The 20,114-nt window shown below is 44.7% G+C and overlaps 1 protein-coding gene across 10 annotated transcripts in view; it reads right to left on the reverse strand.

Moving 5' to 3' along the window:
* Positions 1-20,114, reverse strand: part of OSBPL9 (oxysterol binding protein like 9) — a 1,511,872-nt gene that overhangs the window by 987,400 nt on the left and 504,358 nt on the right. For all 10 annotated transcript variants that reach the window (XM_078670721.1, XM_078670755.1, XM_078670745.1 and 7 more), the window contains one exon: positions 19,130-19,225. In XM_078670721.1, coding sequence (XP_078526847.1) covers positions 19,130-19,225 — 96 coding nt within the window. The remainder of the gene's footprint in view (positions 1-19,129; positions 19,226-20,114) is intronic.

Raw genomic sequence — 20,114 nt, forward strand, 5'->3', positions numbered from 1 at the left:
TAAAGCGTTCCGATTTGTATTGAGTTCCTTCTTGTTGCAATACACACATTTCTAGTCCTTTAAAATATGTGGGCACCATTCACACGGATTTTACTAGGAGTGTGATAGAAATCTGGCAGATTTTCACACCACTCTTCTGAAGATGCTCTGCACCAATCCTCACCATTGTCCTAAGAAGCCACCTAGTTATTTGCAAGTCAGATAATACACTTATACGAGACCATTCATTTCATACATGCAGTTTGGATTGTTTGCCTTTTCCATTTCTTGAAGTATTATTCATTAAAGTCAGATTTTTTTGTTTCCCAGAAAGGGTGTGACTTCCTATCATTATCTGCTTGTTATTCATGTTAAAATCACGTCTTTACTACCCAGTAGCAGCAGATTGTTAAAAGTTTATAGGTTTAATGTTTGCTGTGTGTTTTAGTGATGACATTTTTGTAGAATTCTGCAGGCAGGCAGAATTGGTTTTGGCTGGTTTTCTTTTCCAGTGCCTTTTTATGCAGTTCTGTAGCACTTCAGCATGGAGCAACCATAACAGAGGCACAAAGAAGTGTGAACTATCTGCACCTTGCTATGAACAGCCACAAGGACAGTGATCAGAAAAGTGCCAAAAAGGTGGCTTTAACTTAAAAACCTTTCTCACTCTGAACAACAGACTGCAGATCCCTTCACCCCCTCAATCTACCAAGTGGCAATGCCACAGGAAGGACCTAATCCAATTTTTATAGGTGCCTCACCTTCTTTGTTTTCACTTCACTGTCTAGGCCGGCTTCATCCTGCATTTTGATGCACTTCCACTGTTTGGGAAAACATCTGCCAAGTTGTGCACAGCAACAGGCTTGGGACACCCAAAATGGAACCCAGGGGCCTTCACCACTCTGCTTCACTTATTCATACAATGCTTATATTACAATAAACACACATACAAACCCACACAGGATACACTTAGATGGGATTAGGTGACAAAATTATATAATGTGACTGCTTATTGGCGAGAAACTCTCAGTCAGTGCCAACGTACTCAGTTTTAGTGAACGAGTGAAAAAAACTTTAATTGACAGATTTGTGGGGGAAGATCTTTAAATGAGACCATTTCTTTTTTCTAAGCCAACTCGACTTGCGCAGCGTACCGACCCTGTACCAAGGTTGGGATGCTCCAGACTATGTTTAAATGAGCAGTCTTGGACTTGGCACACAAAAGACTAGGGCTCTTAATGTATAAATAATATGTATACTTGGAATCACATGTTTAACTTCTCTGCCTCAAATATGAAACACTGTGTATAATGTTGTTTCTTCTACAGCTTAAACTCTCTGATCGCTTTCTATCTTAGAACGCCTTATCCCACTATACTCACAAAACCCTGAATGAAAAAATGACCTTGGCATACTTTATATTTTCAAAGTGACTCTCTTCTTACCTTCCATCTTCTGCATACCTTCTAATTCGAAGTATATCCTCCTCCCAGTCTCTTTCCTGCCTTCCTCAATCTTTCTTCCTGTAATTCTGCAATTAGCTGAAACGTCATTTCATAGACCATAACACCTCCTCTTTAAAACCTTATCCCTGTAATCTAAGATTACCTAATCTCTGCCAGCCAATCTTGCTCACCTACCACTCACCTGCAACCACTTAGCCCCCCGCTAATGGTCATCCTTACCTGGTATTAATACAAAACCAAGTGGAGTAAATGCATGCAATTTCTTCTTGAGAACACATGGCTGATTACAATAACCATAAGATTAAGCACTAACTTTGGGTTCCAGAGTAGAGGTCTACTCACCGTAAAGCACTTCAACGCATCGTCAGGGGTATTAAGGGCTATATAAATACAATTACAATCCTCCACACTCAGCCACATCCAGTTTACATTTCTTAACATTTATAGCAACTGCATGATGACATTTTCAATGAGACTAAGTCTTCAGAATGAAAGGGAGGAGTCGTGTGAATAATGCAGGCTTACGGCAAAGAGAACAAAATCCACTACTAGAAGAGAGTATTATATTTTAACTCTTCAGACCAGAATCCCCTTATTCCCAAAGTATGGGAGCATTCAAAAACAAGATAAATAGTTGGATAGCAGCATCAATTCTGGAGATGAACAAAACGTACTAAAAGGTAGAGGATGCCGCAAAATCCTAAAAGAAGATAATGAGATAGTATACATCTGCAGATTCACTTGGATGATAACTTTTAGGTAAAAAGCTTTACTATGCAACACGAATTGTTAAAATGCGTACAAATTGGATTAGCAAACACAACTATGTGCAAATCTCATTACTCATGGTGCTTCCTCAAAGGAAGTGGTTTGCAGTTTTATTTTATTGACATTCTCTCAAGGCATCATTACATATTAGTGGAAGTACATCTCTTCAGCAATACCGCATCTAGGGAGTTTGCGTAGTTCTTCCCATGTTTCTCGGGCCCGATAAGTCTAACATGGACAATGAAATGCCCTTCAAAGTTTCCTTTTTCTTCTTATATGAATATCATTAAAACAGAAAATAATACCTAGATGAAGCCCTGCCTCCCAGCCCCTAAAGACTCACCACCGGAAGAATGGGCGGTCCTACGGTCTATGGTGCAAGGTTCGTGTTAGTGAACTTGGTTAACAGGGATTGCGTGAACAGCAGGGGGTGGGAGACCGTGATATTTTGTGCCCATCAAGTCCATTGTAAGTATAATGAGATCTAGTGATGACTAAACTTTGAAAATTGGCTTTGTACTTGCATGTGGTCTAAATTATGAGCACAAACGTGAGAAGAAGATTAAATAAGGATTACAAGTGACAAATGGATGACATTGAAAGATATATACTGCAAATGCAGACAGCAGCAACTGTGCCATGGTTAGGGGCACTTCTAATAGTGTCCCACTGTTGTGTTTAATATTAATCACGAGCCTCTGGAGCTGGGCTCGGTACCATTGAGCACGCTAGATTTAGGTTACAAAGACCTGTGAATTGTGATGGAACTATGGTGTGCAACCCACACCCCACTTTATGAGATCTAGTGATGGACATCTAGGGTGGTCTGGTATCCACTCTAGGGTAAATTGTACAATCCTTTAGAATCACGCCCCTGTGTGAGGCAAGGGGGTATTTTCATGGATCACGGTCTCTCTTCCATGCGAAGAGCAGTGTTCTCCACAGGCGCACATCTGATTACCTTTGTCTGCCATTGAGATAAGGATGGGGGTAATGGTGATTTCCACTTTATCGCCACGGCCCGCTTAGCTAGGAGTAGAGCAAGGTCCATAAAGCGAGTCATTGCTTTTCGAGGAGTGGGAATAGACTGTGGAAGCAGTGTTGTGCTGTATCAAGTTAGTCCCTTTATCTTGCTCAGGATACCTCTGACATTACCGTGTCCCAGTAATTTCCCAGCACTCTGCATGTCCAGAACATATGCAGAGGAATCTGATTTACAGTGGAGCCATTCATATGGGATATGGGGTTAGATCTGGTGTAAGTGCCGGGGGACAGGTAGGCCCTGTGCAACATACAGAACTGTATACATTTAAAGCAGAAGTTCTGGGGTAACATACTAGGGTATTGTGGGCTTTAAGCCATTCTGAATCATGGCATGCCCGTCATACTGAGCCTTCCCAAAAGGACCATAAGTTGGTTTGTGCAGTCAATGGGTCTCTTGCAAAGGCACGGTATAGCTGTGTTACTAGGTGACACCCATGTGTAAGGCATGCAACAACAGGTCTTGGGCCGGTGCTGGTTCCCAGATCTTCCAGTGTTGTAGTGTTGGCCTGAGCTCCCCAAAATCAGAATGTCCCACCAGGGAGATTAGAGGTCCTGAAGGTCGCAGATGGACATTAGCATCCCACTGGCAAAGTGGTCGCCAAGCGTGTCAATGCCAGCCGTATCCCAGATCTCTAGGGTGCAGACAGTAAAAACTTGGACTCCTACTAGAAGCCCTTACCAGTGGACAAGAGGGGAGTTCGGTCAGAAAGAAGTGGCCCATTGGAATCCTTGCCTCAAACATTCACCGAGACGTCCACAGAAGGAGCGGATGTTGGCCCGTCGGTATGTGGCCAGGAAGTAGTAGGTTGTTGCGGTGACACAAACAGATGTTTATCAGTGTGATGTCAGGCCAGCCAAAGTACAACCCATTGGAGTTCTGCAGCAAGATAGCAGTGTGTGAAATTTGGGGCCCCCACTGTGCCACTGGACAGAGGGAGTTGCAAAGTATGTATCGCCACCTTTCCCGTCCAGCTCCTGAGAACAGGGTGAGCACCAGGGAGACTAAGTCTTGAAGAGTGTGTATGGAAATAGCAGCTGGAAGGTTGGAAAAGAGGTAGAGTAGTCCAGCAGAAATAGCATTTTAGAGAGAGGGATGTAGCCTGACACGGGCAATGGCAAGGTTGTCAAGAAAGCCACTTGGGACTTTAAGGAGAGCACCATACTGCCAAGACTTCCTTTCAGGAGGTCCCCCTCTTTGTGGATTATTTGAATTCCCAGGTATCTGAATGTATGTGAGGCATATGGCAGTGACTCGCTTCCCAGCTGCACGCCCCTCTAGGGGAGATGGTCTACAAATGGAAAGACAATAGATTTGGTATAAATAATTCGGAGACCAAACATCTCACTGAAGCAGGGTAGAGGCAAGTGTGGTCAGGTCCCCACAGACATCGCAGAGACAGAGAAACATATCCTTCACATATAGTGAGATGACAAGTAGCTGAGGTCCCACGGTATAACCAAGTCCAGTCTTGACAACAAATATGAAGAGCTGCCAGAGGATCCAATTCCAGGGCCAAGACAAACAGCAGAGGGTAGAGCAGGCAGGCCTGTTTAGTGCCTCTGGCCACCAGGTAAGTTTCAGAGATGCAATAAACTGTCCAGACTCTGGCAGTGTATATGAATAGGGCCAGAGAGTCTATCAAAGTATTTTGGGTCCAAAGCAAAACCTTCAGGGCACCCAAAACATGCATTTCCAATTTAGAGAGTTGAATGCCTGCTCCAGGTCCAAGCAAAGGCAGGCCACATACGGCCAGTCACAAGATGTTAGTTCCTTGACCGTGTAAAGGCTCAGAATGTTCAGTAAAGTGTTATTCTGTGGAATAAAACTGTTCTGGTCAGAGTGTACCAGTGTCTACAAAAAGGAGCCCAGAGGGTACAAAGGAGAAACACGGGTTGCCCTCCACATAACTCACAATTTTTTTTAAAAAAAAGTTCTCCAAGGCAAAGGAAATTGTGTGTATATCGCTTTGGTTTTCTACTCTACGATGTGTATGCATCACAAGGCTTTCAATTTCATGCAACAAACCTATTTCTTACTTATGGTTAGTTGCCACACTTCCATGCCTCAAAAAATCTTTTATATAAAAACTCCAATCTATTGACAGTCTTTCAAAAAGGAAGATAATTAGTGAGTTACTTCAAATCTTTTCAATCTCCCAAATCGCTTCTAGATAAGCAATATACACCAATTTTCGGTGAAAAAGACAAAGTGACCCCTCACGGGCGAACCACCAAAGGGGTAACTGGCAGGTACTCACCAGATAAGCCCACTGCTCTCATCATCGGTAGTCACTTTGTCCAAAATAAAGAGTGTCCAAAAAACGACAAAGAAAATGTGTGTGGGTGCAACTGAGGGCCAAGTAAGCACACTCAGTAACAGTGACGGAATATAATAAAATTGACAGGCACGCCTTTCACTCGATTACTTTTAATATTCACTAGGAGTGAACTGTCAAATTAAAATGTGTGCAGGTTGCTAATCATCCATATCACATGCCAACATGTTTCATTGCCTACGGTCTTCGGCAAATTCTTCAGGGCTAGACAGCTCGTCACAGCACCCTAGTTGGACACTTCATTCTAGAAAGACTGTCAAATAGAAGAAGCAACAACATCATGTCATAGCGGGATCTTGCCTATCTACTCCCAAAGTACTCCCAAGTAAAACCAAATATAAGAAAGACCATATGTACAGGAATTTATATAGCGCAAATCACCAAGCGGTTTCTAAGCGCTTGCTTAGGGAACCCGTCCTGGTATTCCCCTGTGAGATAACCCCGGCAGGGTATCCGCAAGGTGAAAGCCAGGCATCCCGCCGCGAGGGGCCGTTGTGGAGATTAAGCAAGCTATTGCCCAGAGTCGGAGAGTGTGAACCCGTGAATCGAGTAGGCACCGGAGCGAGAATTGTCGAGTCCATAGACATTTTAGGACTCAAGACCCCGCCGAGCCGGGAATTGAACCCTGGTCCCGGGCTGACCTCTGCTTCCAGGTCTGCCTCCTCTAACCAGTGAGCCACACTTCTCCATATTTAGAATTACCCTCATTAAGCTTTTGTTTCTCATACCAGCCTATGAGGGAATACTTTGGTCATCCAGGCTCCTTACGTGAGCAATTCTTCCCAGCTGACCTTGTGTTCGTGCAGTCGATCTGGACATCACAAGAGTAAAAAGGAAAATATGTATTTTAATCTCAAAATCCCTATATTTGCAGAGAAGGGAAACAACACGTATAGTATGGTCAGGAGTCCCTATATATGTGCATAAATTGAGACATTTCTTTAGCATATACCGTATCCCCGAATTGATGTGTATCAAACTTAAGACCGTCGGGAAAAATCTCTGCCAATCTGGTTCAAAAAACGTCAAACACCTTGGTTTTTAAAGACACAGGTTCGAGCATAACAAGATCTGGAAATATACATCACAAAGGGAAACCTTTCTCAGCACGTGTGTGCTCAGTCATAGAAGACGTTACAACTATACCAGCACTCACTCTGCCTAAAACAATTCTGGCAAAATCTCAAAACGAAGGAAAAAGGAGGGAAATGCACCCCGAGCCCAAGAAACAGATCACATATGCGGAACCTCCGTTACAAGGACACCTTACGTAATCCCTGCCCCCTACTCCTCACCGGTATGGGTCACGGCGAGCACCGCGTCTCGTCCCGTTTCTTGCCGCTCTACTCGTTTGTTTTTATGGCGGTATCGTTCTCAGACACGGTCACGTGACCAACGTGACCAGCGTCTGAACCGGCTGCCATTTTGGATTGGGAAAGTTTGTCCACCCGATCGGTTTCAAAATTGGAAAAGCAACTGGAATGAAGCGACTAAAATGAAGTTATGCCAGTTATTAAATGTTTCCTTATCATTGGGGAAGGGCCTCCCTTTGTAATGGATTTAGTATATAATGAAACTTACATTTTTCTATTTTAGATTTTGCATTATCATATCACATGAAAAACCTAATTTTTTTATCATTTTCGTTAAACAATCGGAAAGTATGATACATTCAGCCTTCACCCTTCAAGAAATAATTGCAAGGGTTAAACAAGCATTTACAATGCAATGGTCTCGGCATTATTAAAGGTAGAGCTATTGGCATTGCTCATGACTTTTTTTCATTTTTTTTAAAAAAACATAAATAAATGGTATTGTCATTTACAACGGCAATAGGTGAGCATTAGAGAGTAGTAGAGAGTATTCGCGTACACAGAGCCACACACACACACACACACACACACACACACACACAGAGCCACACACACACAGAGAGCCACACACACATACTGAGAGCCACACACACACACACACACACACACAGAGCGCCACACACACACACACAGAGCGCCACACACACACAGCCCCCCCCCCCACACACACACACAGAGCCCCCCACACACACAGAGCCCCACACACACACACACACACACAGAGCCCCCCCCACACACACACACAGAGCCCCCCACACACACACACAGAGCCCCACACACACACAGAGCCCCACACACCAGAAGTAGCCACTGGTAACCGGAAAACTGGAATTTATACCAAGGAGAGCTGTGCTGTGCAACACTTCCCAGAAGCCACTGGTAATAGTGAACTAGGATTTACACCAGGGAAAATCTAACTGTATAAACGTTCCCTCAAGCCACTGGTAAGTAGGGAACTAGGATTTGCAACAGGTGCAAAGGGGCTCTGCAGCAGTTCTCAGAAGCCATTGGTATGGTGGATTGGGATTCGCACCTTGGGGAGTCGTGATGTGCAACAGTTCTCTTCACTAATGAAAAGCTTCAGCAGAACTCTTGAAAGCAGCCACATGGGCTTGTGCGCCAGGCCCACGAAACGTTTCCATGTCATGCAGACCGGGCACCCTCTCAGGGACAGACAGACTGACAGCAGCGGGTGCAGCACTCTCCGGACCGTCCCGGACTGCCGACAATCAGCCACTAAGCACAATTGCATAAAGAATGCAAGGCGTGACAAAGCCTACCCATAGGGAAAGCTACGGCTCGAGCTGTATGTGACCAGAATCCCAAAACATGTGCTCAGCACTTCACAACATTTGACATACAGGGTGGGCGACTTACAAAATGATCAGATGGCATGTTGTATGCGCTATAGCAGTGAACACATGGTAACAATGCATACAGTTCTGATGGAGACAGTATTCATGGACGCATAGAGAAACACTTAAAGTGGAGACCACATCCAAAGCCACGGGGTGCAAAACTCCTTCCTGTCGGGTTAAAAACAAAGTGTAATTCACACCTCTCTATTACACCAACTTCAATATTTAAACTGACTGAACAAAGTCTCGCCTTTCTTTCTAGTTATTCACCCCAATGTAAGTTTGTGGAAGCAGCCCTGGGGAAAAAATAAACTAACACAATTTCACAATCTCATTAGATTGGATAGACACATGTACTGATGCTAGCCAAACCATTTAACTGGACATGCTTCCCACTAGGCACACACAGAGCTGCCCCTCTTAGGGAGGGCGGGTAGGATCATTACGCTGTATAGTCTCTGGGGTTGAGGGTGGTGTGTCATCCAGGCACAAAGCATTAGTGCCACGATTAACTCCTTGGCTGATTGGCTCGGAAACACACGCTATCCCTCTCCCATGTAGAAGGGAGACTGGTTTCACAGCCAAAGCCGTCTGTACTTCTCAATTTTATTTTCACGGACTCCCTGCTAAATCATTCCTTCTAGTTAGTGCACCGAAATTGCAAATCCACCCCTCATTATTGGTTTGCTCCTGTTAGGTGCTTCCAAGTGTGAGCCAGGCTCAGGGCCCCCACACAGAACTGACACAAAACGTGCAGCAAGCAGCAACGCTGGTTCATTCTGTAATGTGTTTTACTGCTCGGTCCTCCTTAAAACAAATCACTTTCGCTGCATTCCGAAACAGACGGGGCCACTCTGGCACAAACTGCTCCTCTTTCCAACTTTCTAAGCAGAGACAGTGCAAAGTGCATGAAGTTTCCATGTTGGCGGCAGGGCTGTGGCTCGTCTTGCACACACACACCTGTGCGTCGCAGGTTCAGTGCAGCGTGCATGCATGTGCACGGTGCCACATGCAAACACAAAAAAATCAAATCAAAACCATCAAGCATCCTGGTGGGTGTGCGAAGAGAGCCCTGGAGGCGGCGGTCCTGCACGTACCTTAAGGCGCAAGCATAGCAGCAGGGCCAGCAGCCTCCTGCAGCCGGAGGCGGTGGAGGGTGTAGGCATGGTCTGTGCTTCCCCGGGGCGTGCAGGTCTTCTGTGCGGTTCTGGTGCTGCTGCTGCTGCCCACGGGGTGTGGGCTTTAGTGACAAAATACAGCGGCTTCTTTCGTTTTACCTTGACTGGAAGACGGACGGTGGCGCCCGGAGCAGAGGAGATGCCACAGAGGAGCCGCTGTACGGAAGCAGCGGATCGCGTAAGACACAGTCAGGTCGGGTACAGTCAGGTCACTGTAAGGAGGGCGCTGGCGAGTGTCACAACTGGAAGTCTGCCTACTTGGAGAACACTGGACACCAAAAGCGAGGAGCAGCAAGGGAACAGGGACATCTGGGGCAAAATACAGGAATGGTGTGTCAGCGGGTGGTAGAATGGGTATGTGTCTACAAGGAATTGAGCAGCGGTGTTAGGGACAAAATACAGCGGCTTCTTTCGTTTTACCTTGACTGGAAGACGGACGGTGGCACCCGGAGCAGAGGAGATGCCACAGAGGAGCCTGTACGGAAGCAGCGGATCGCGTCAGACACAGTCAGGTCGGTAACAGTCATCGCGTAAGACACAGTCGGGTCGGGTACAGTCAGGTCACTTAAAGGAGGGCGCTGGCGGGTGTCAAAACTGGAAGTCTGCCTACTTGGAGAACACTGGACACCAAAACCGAGGAGCAGCAAGGGAACAGGGACATCTGGGGCAAAAGTCGGCAACAGCAAAATGGCGGCCGAAAAGCTCAGAACATTTCTGGTTCGGGGGCGTGTTTTGGCGTTCTGAGTGACGGGTGACGTCACAGGGCGAAAGAACGCCAAAAACACGCCCTTCTCCTCCAATGGCTGGCTTCCATTTAGGAAGCCAGCCAATGGAGGAGAGATGGAGCAGAAAGGCGGGTTCAAGCCCCGTACTCGAAGACATTAAATTTCCGACCGGAGACTGCGCAAGCGCAGCCTTTAGGTCCTCAACCTAAAAAGGGGGTGGGGGGGGGAGAAATTTGCGCACTCCCTCACATGCAAACTTTAATAGTGTTGGCACATGATCCTTTACACCTTTACCTCTAAGGGTCCAAAAAGCACAACACACCCCTCTACCTCTAATAGGAGAAAAATCACTCCTACAGACTAGAGTAAAACAAGAGACCGCAAGTCAGTTGGCATTCATTTTAAACTGTCATAACTTGTATATATTAGGGGTGTACCACAACCCCCTGAACGTGGGACCCATACCGGACGTGTAACTGATCACAAGGAACAGGAAGCAGGCAAGGAAAAATGGGCGCCGCTACACCTAATGTACGGCATCTCAGCCTATCCTGTTCCATTCAATGATCTCATTCAAGCCCTGCTGGTCGCTCTTTTCCTGATAAATCCACCTCGCTTCTTTTGAAAGGAGAATCTTCTCTACATTCTGCGGGTTACCCATTACTCTTTCTAGGACTAACCAGGTAAAAGAGTGTTTGGTCGTGTAGCAGTGCTGGACCAATTTCGTAGTCAATTTCCCAGATCTAATGGTACTAAGGTGTTCCTGTATCCTAGTTTTGACTTTAATTGACGTCAAGCCCATATATTGCAAGCCGCAATAACAGTGCAATCTGTAAACCACGTTAGTGGTGTTACAATTGCTGAAGTGGTTCAAAAAACACTCCCTTCGTGATTGTAGGATTACACTTGTGGTCTTCATAGTTAGGGGACACACAGAGCACATGCCACAGGGGAAATGTCCCTTAGGAATGGTCGTCTCATTGGTTTTTATTGCAGGTGGTCCTCGGGTATGTACTAGTTTGTCTTTTAGGTTGCTCGATCTCTTAAATGCAAACCTCGGAGGTGGCATGACAAAATCTTTGCGTGAAAGCAAGGACCAGTGTTTGCGGATAGACTGTCTGACTATGTGGAAATCAAGGTACAACAATTTCTTAGAACATTGGGCACCTCAGTATCAGTCCTAAAGGCTTCTCACATTCCCAAAGACGGTTCTTTGGGATGGAGGGGAGTGGGACACATGAGTACAGCGGTGGCTGGGCAAGACGGTTTAGTTAATGTAGTAAAGAAACAAAATTTGAAGGTAAATGTATTGAAGGTTCATATCTTTCATAATCTCAGCCACATGACCAATTTGTTGAGAACTTTCAGCGTATCAAGAAGGAGGTGATCTGGCTGGGTGCATAGGTCCTTATGTGGCTCCTCAGCTGAGTGCAGCTTTGTGACACAGGGAAGACAATTGTTTTCAAACCCAAAGATGTACAGGAATACTAAAACTCAAGACTACATCAACCAGAAGAAGGAAGACTAACCTAAACAGTTCACCCGGTTTGTGAGTATGGTAGTTATGCTTTGGGTTCAGTTTGAACCCCTCCCCCAGTTGGACTCTTAATTAATGGGTAAACACGGCTTATAATCTCTTCAGAATTGTACTGTTTAGAAATGGTAATGCACGCATTGCTCTGTTTATCCTTTTTGCTCCCTACCTTCGAAAGCACAGTAGCTGAAAGTGAAATCAAGACTGGATGTAGTTTACTTACAGAGAAGTTGAATAATGTAAAATTACTCAGTGTTATTCAAGGTCATTTGGCACTGCAATAGGTTGGATTTGTTACATTAGTTTGATTCATCTTGTTATCATTGTATTGCTGCAGAGAATGTTTGTATAGCTAACAAAGAAATAGTTAAAACTGAAATTCAATAAATACACTATACTATGGATATTAATTAACATTTCTAAATCAGGGAGTACTCTGCTTCCAGTTTTATTCATATTCATCCACCAAGTGTCAAGATAGGCACCCTTCTTACAAATATATCAAATAATTTCACATCAAGAACAAAATACTATAACCGAACCATCTTAATATTCATTACATGTTCTCCAATTTCTTACCCATTGGATGTAGTTCCATAACTCATAAAGAAGGGGGGGAGAACTATATTACTTACCAGTGCACCAATATTTCAAGTGGATACACCATCTACCCACAGAGTCCTCACATGTGAATATCCAGAGGCACCAGACATTATATGGAAACTTTTTCCATAACTCTTTTCCGCTAGTAGGTAGCAATGTCTTCATTACGGCACTAGAAGAAGTGCAGTTGTCATGTCACTAGTGCCATATAAAGCCACCTCGGAGTACTGACATCTGTTTTTTTAAATCCATTTTTTCCCAAGCCCTTAGAAGCGGAAACAAGAATACCATCAGAGAAATCATGGATATGCCTTGAAACAAATTAACTTGGAACCTTGCAGAAACTCCTTCCAGGTGGTGGGTCTGTAGGTGCTGTCAGACAAGGCAATCCAGCAATACAGAACGAGTGAAATGGCCATTCCTTCTCACTTCACAGTCCAAGCAATAGCAATTTGCAAAAATGTGAAGGGAAACCCATGTCACAGTAAGGCAAATCTCAGCCCCAGTAAGATAGTGCTGAAGATGAAGACTTTTCTCTTGTGAAAACAGTGCAGAGGATCCTTCTTGGCAAAGTCATAACACAATTTAAACATAATGCACAGTACAATCCAACATAAGGAACTTTTTGTTATGCCCTGTCCTTTTTGCTGCCTACATACCCAACAAAGAGCTAGTCATCAGACATAATCTCTCTTGTCCAGTTGATGTAATAACTGACTAACCTGCTAGTATTCAGCTGATGAAGTCTCGCCACCTCCTTGGTGGGATAGGGTGTTAGAAAGAAGGTGGGAAGAGTTAAGTATTGCCTTAAATGGAAGTTGGCCCCTACCTTAGGCTAGAAAGCAGATTTAGTTAGACTAATTTATCTTGGTAGCTGTCGGCGAACCGCGGGTAGACACACAGCGAATGCAACTCACTGACCCAACTCGAAGTGATGATCACAAGAGAGACGTTTTTATAGTTAACAGCCTCAATGGACAATGGTGTTGGAGTTCAAATGCGAGCCCTGTTTAAAATAAATAAATAAATAAGGTCAAAACTAGATACAGATCCCATTGGGGATTTCCAAAAGTAATGAGGAGGAACATGTATATGAGCATTTTCAAAAATCTACAATTCATTGGGGACTTTGGGGGACTCATTGGGGGGCTGGTCGGGAATACAAATAAATGCTAAAAGAGCAGCAATGTAGCTTTATGAGAGAGAAGATGTGGCGCAGTGGACAGAGCTGTCAACTCCGGGAGTGGTGATCCAGGTTTAAGTCTCTGAGTCGGCACAACATCCTGTGATTCTGGGCAAATTTCTTAATCTCCCAGTGTCCATTGACAGCACCTGGATAACCTCACGGGTGAAAATATACGAATATAAACCTATCAGTGCCCACCACACATCTCTGCTTGACTAGAAAGAGGGTAAAATGTAAAACATATATATAGATGCACCTTCAGCAGGTCAGCATCTTGTTCTGTAAACCATGTGGCAAAGAGATTCCATTTTCTAGTTTAGACGGAGTTCGTGGAGAGGAGAGAAGCTAACAATATGATGTCCACCGCCTAAAGTGGCAAATGAAAGGAGTCTAGGGGTCTGTGCTCAAAATCCAGGTATCAAGGTGGATGCTCTAAAGGTTGAGGTGCAGCAATTGCCCAGCCGACTAGGAGAGGTCGTCTGCTGTGAGAGGTAGACACAGTGGGGGACAAAGGGAGAGTCACAGGTGGTCTGCATATGGCACCCTCCTAGGCCTGTCTGGGGAGATTAAAAGGGCTTGGGCCCAATCCTGTTGCAGCTTCAGCAGTACTCTAGGGTATGAAGAGAATGCACAGTGAAGTTAAAAATTCCACATCAACCGAACCGCAACCCAAAGGGTGTCCTGCAACACAAACTGGAGGGAGAATAATTGTGGGAATTGTGCATTTTTGTGAGGGGTGAAGAGGTTCACTAAGAAGCTTCTAACATGTTAAGGTGTTTTGAACCACCTCTAGGTGTAGATGCCACTTGCAGTAGGAAGATTACCGCTAAGAACCTGAGTCAGCGCTATCAGCCAGATTCCACGTGCCAGCACCTAGGCCCAGTGTCTGACCTTCTAGGAGGAGAAGAGACCCCAGGCCTCCCTGCTTGTTGACTTGTTATACTGCAGTTGTGCTGTCTTTCAAGAGATGGATATATTGGCTATGAACGGAAGACAGCAGCGCTTTCAGGGCAAGGTGAATCGCCATCAGTTCATGCAGCCAAATGTGCAAAACCAGCTTCTATGGAGGCCAGAGGCATCGATCTCCAGGTCTTCCAGTTTACCACCCCACCCCTATGTAGATGCATCTCTCGCTACTGTGGGACTCCTGATCGATGTCGGAAGGACATCCCTTGCACCTTCTCCTCTCACACCCACCAGTTTACGTCTGTCAGTGCCGCAGTGTCCAGCAAGATCCTGATTGAATCTGACTAACCACCCCTGTGCTGGACCCACTGGCGACAGAGGCACCACTGTCGAGATTTCATGTGCCAGTTTGCGTGTGTGATAAAGTAAAATTCAAGAATTCAGTAGGCGTAGCAGGCGAAGAATCATCAGGACTGGAACTCTACGTCTTTCCGGAAACATCGGACTCATTTGTATCAACACGCCACAATAAGAGATCATCACATAAATAAACACAACAACGCATCCCACTATTATCTCCGAAGAGGTTCAAAGTACAAATTATATGTGATATTACTATAAACACTTGTGTAGCACGGAAAATGGGAAAGTAGCAAGTAATATTTAAATAATGACATTGACTCAGGACAGTTGTATTTATTTATGTGAGGTTCTTAGCTTACTTAGGTGGTGAGCAATGTATGGTCACACAGGGTGTAGATGCAATTGGGAAACACCTGTAGTGGCATTTTTTAAAACTGTGCTGTGTCATCACACACGTGTTTTTAACAATGGATGTATTCATTGTATAACTGTATTTTGCAATTGACAGCCCTAAATAAGCTCTCCTTTTGAAGAGCTGACTCAGTTGGCTGTATGATTCTGTATGATTAGAAAGATCCTCCCATACCTCCCCTTAGATGCCCGTAGAACTGTTGTCCAGGCACTAATCACGTCCCATTTGGACTATGCCAACAGTCTCTACGCTGGTGCTCCTCTGTACCAAATTGAGCGTTTGCAGATTGTGCAGAATGCGGCGGCTAGAGTGATTGGCAACATTCCCTATCGTCAGTCAGTAGCATCCTACCGTAAAAAGCTACACTGGCTCCCTATCGCCTGTCGCATCCAATTTAAGATATTGACACTTGCTTTTCGAGCCCTGAACGACTCTGGTCCAGGTTACCTGAAAAAACGGCTTGTCCTATCTCAATCCGTCAGATCCTTAAGATCTAATAGTCTATGTCTTCTGATTGTTCCTCGTTTCCGCCTTTCTAGGATGGGCGGTAGAGCATTTGGAGTTTTGACGGCCAGACTATGGAACAACCTCCCTTTGGATTTGAGATTTGCTCCCACGGAATCCATCTTTCGCCGTAAACTGAAAACTTGGCTATTCTCCTCGCTCTAAACTGCCTCCTTTTACTACTTTCTGAGTGCTTAGTCGCTAGCGCCGGGACACCCCCTCAGGGTAGCCATGCGCTCTATAAATTCCTTAAATAAATAAATAAAATAATAATATGTCTTTTGATGAACAGCACTAATGGCACAAATAAAGATTTAATGGATTTGTGCCAAATGGCCAGAATTTCGTTGCTCGGTCATAGAAGACGAAAACAGCTGCAGGTATCCTGGCTCGGATGATTCAACGTGGTTAAAATGTTTATCTTGCCCAAAATCCTTTACCTGTTCAAGACACCGCCCACAGCATCCCACAGGCTGCTATTCTCAATCTCCAAAGGAACATACACAACTTTATCTGGGAGGGAAGCGCCTGAGGCTCCTAAACTCCAGGGACCGAGAGGGTGGCTGGCATTCCCCAGTCTCCTAGAATATTATTGGGTGGCCCACCTACAATATGTCTTGGAATGAGAGAGCGAGAAGCACTGGTTCCACATGGACTGTGCAATGGCATCTAGAACCATCTGGGTCTTGGCATGGTTTCCCAAACACTCTCAACCACGACGGAGTGCATACATAGCCATTCCCACCAAACCAGTCATTGAAATCTGGGACAAAAGTGCTCTAAAGAGAGACCTTACCACCTTCCATCCTCCCAACACCTCACTAGCTCGCAAACAAGAGTTTGCCCCGGCGCCACAGGCCAACTCCTTTGCGGACTGGAGGGAGGGGGACTGTCACAGCCTCTGTGATCTATTAGAGGGTGACTAGCTCAAAACCTTAGATAAGTGTAAGCACGACTTCCGGGTTGTGGAGCCAATTCGACTACAATACTACCAACTGCGGCACTGGGCGCTCCAACCCACGAACACCCAAGAGGCCACAAGGGGCTTGATCTCCCTTGATATCCCGCACCTACAAAGTGCTTCAACACTCGTCCCCATCCAAAACTCATCCCTATCAAATTCAATGACACTCTGACACTACTGAGTGAATTTCCCAGAAACAGTGTGACGAGTTCTGGCAAGATTTGTCCAAATTGTACAGCAGCATATACCAATGCGAGAGGGTATATAAACTGGTGATGATATACCCCGGGCCATTGGCGCACTATATACCCAACCATCTCTCTACTAACTGGAGATGGAACTAGGCAATGGGTGATTTTTCTGTCTAGCCCCCTCATAGAATCCTAATGAAAAGAGGTCATGAGCCACATTAAAGGGGTAGTGGGCTACCCACTCAGTGATTCATTCAACACTGTGATCCTAGGCATTCGCCCTCTGACTGTACAAGCCCTGACACACGTTGACTGGAGACTCATAGCCCACAAGCTAGGTGCAGCTAGGCAACTAATTGCCCTCCACTGGAACAACACCACAGCCCCGTCGATAGTCTAGTGGTTACAACGCCTTTGGCATGTAACGGTCATGGAACTTCTATCTCACAGGGTGTCCCACTTTTAAACAAATTCACGCACATAACCTAATTCACCTGCTTGGAACACTCTTGTTTTACGCCTTCTAGGTTAAAGCTTCAACCTAGTTACCTAAATTCCTCCATCGATAAGATGACCACATGAATGCAAAGAGGCCGGTCCTCCCCATTCGACTAGCACCATCTCATCCACAATTTTCATAATACCTTGGCCTGAGAAGCTTCTGCACATTAACTTCCCTGAAAAGGGATTGCCACACCAATACCTCAATATGACCCTTCCCATGCTTCAACATTGTTATGTTCCTATTTTACTTTGTTTTTAGGACTATATATTCCTTCGCCTATTATTTCGGGGTGTATTCAACTGCTACACTTTCTTGAAGACTCAACCCCAAGGTGACCTTATTGGGGGAGAGTGCCTTGCAAACCTGAAACAACGCATGTTTGTTTTAATGTATAATCTTGAACCATTGCTTTTGACCGGATGCATACACCTGTGAAAGCTTTGTTCCTCTTGTCTTTGTCTATTCTCTAAAATTTTAATAAACCGATTTCAAATAAAAAGGTGACTTCTGGAGGAGCTGGCAGGGCACTCCATTTTCATCTCCGGGGATGTGTCCAGTCCACTGGCATTCTGTAAAGCAAGGAAGTTAGTTGTGCCAGAATAAACAGGAGGTAACACACTGGATGCCTCACTGCTATTATCGTCCTCCTTAGGCACTACAATCCAGCATTTGGACATATGATCAGAGTCAAAATCAAAGACGTTCTCTATAGTTTGTCAATAAGCGTTGTGTGCCTTGATGGAATTCCTCCATGTACCTGGCCTTTTCAGCTAACCTTTGAACATCTTGCCTGAATTGCATTAGGATGTTTTTCATTCTAAACAGCTGTTCCAATTGAGGAACTGGTTTTGGTGATGGTGCTAGTGCCTGTGTTGGCATTTGCAGGGTGGGGTGCTTGCAAAATCACTGGCAAAGAGCTTAGGGCCGGGTCAAACAGTGGAGAAGGCGAGCCTGCCTAGAGTAATCCAAACGCATCCCCAAAAGGTCCCTTGCAGCCTGGAGGTGCACGAGAGGGGATCACCATGCTCTTGAACAATGCCATGTCTGTGTGGAGGATCTGCATCAGGTTGCCACCAGGAGCTCCAGGTAAACCTGGGTAGGTGCCAGCATTGAGAACAGCAATGAGGCTGCCACGGACCCTGAAGTTGAGGGGGAGGTGGCCCCGAACGGGCACTTGGGAAGGCACTGGAGCTAGCTACCATGCCATAAGAGGCTCCTGGGATGGAGTGATGTCAACAAGCTCTCACTTTATGAAGAACTCTGCTGGAGGTGGGGGCACCAAGGTGACCTATCTCGGGACCTCGAGCAACCTCAAGGAGACAAGTATCATTTCTTCTCTTGGAAGAGGAGTTTGACATCAAGGTTGACCTTTATCTGTATTGGACCAGATGCTCATTGCACTTGTGAAGCAACTTAATGGACTTGGTGTGAATGAGGTTGCATTCCTCTAAGTTGTGTCCCTGTCCCCAAGCCCTGAAGGCAGCTCTAATGGGAGTCTCATATGGATACTGTTCAAAATACAGGAGTGTCAAGTCTTGAACCCAGAGGAGAAACCATTAAAAAATTGCACCAATTTTGGAATCTTTTGAAGAAAAGCAAACAACTGGAAAATATGAAAAAAAAAAATCACAGAAAGCAGCTCCAAAACATAACAATAGTAACTTAAACAGTTTCAGGCCGATTCTGACATAAATGTAAAAAACATTTAAAATAATAAATCACTGTATAACGTACCTTCAACTGATCTATTAGGATCTGCAAATAAGCATCTGATTCTGCAAGTTTCTTATCAAAATCTTGAATTGTGGGTACAAAACCTGCTTCAAGACCCTGCAGGGAGAAAACAAATCACCTTGGTAAAAAGAACAAGCTGAAAACAATATTGTAAGGAATTAGTGTGTTATCAGAGAGGCATAAGGACGTATCGGCATAGTTCTTTATGCAGATTTGTAGTCTGACATTAGAAACAATTCTGCGCCTTAACATTGTATATACACACAACATAAATAGGTGTGTGAAGGTGAAATGCACCGATATTATTAAAGTACAAGTTCAATATAATTTGCTGGACACCACAAATTTAGCAAAAGCCACTCTATATTTTTCAGATAACATCATCAGGGAAGGCACTGGGGCCATCACAATAAATCAATCAGCTATGAAAATGCCCACTACTTCTTTCTGGTTTCCATACCTTCCACTATTCCTTTATACAAAAACAAAGTTTCCATTACTATGCTCATTAAACCATGGGGTGGTTAATTGACTACTATTAACACGATTCAGAAATGACAACCATTAATAGAATTGTTCATAACTTTGAGCAAGCAGCGTGCACACTCACAATGCTATACGGGTCAAGTTGTAACTCTCTTGATAATCCTTCTAGACCAATTCAATTTAGTTCAAAATTGTTAAGCTATTGAAATGGTAACATTTGAATGTTTAAACATTAACAAGAGCTAGATATGTGCTTCGTGTATGTTTGTAAGTGACTATGGTGACATTCTAAAAGTATATTGGATAGCCAAATCGCCAGAAACATCATACAAGCCACCTCAGCAGTAGATACGTTTTAAGGCATGTGCAAAGTGGGAAATTGCCCAGGGCCTCCTGGAAATCTGAACTTTTTCTGTAGCTCCCTTTTGGTCAATTCTCTATCTTAGCCTTTAATGTATAAATCAAGGGGGCGTGGCCAACATAGTGGCGGAGTAGGACG

The sequence above is a fragment of the Lissotriton helveticus genome, chromosome 1_2, assembly GCF_964261635.1.
Source record: "Lissotriton helveticus chromosome 1_2, aLisHel1.1, whole genome shotgun sequence".
NCBI lineage: Eukaryota > Metazoa > Chordata > Amphibia > Caudata > Salamandridae > Lissotriton > Lissotriton helveticus.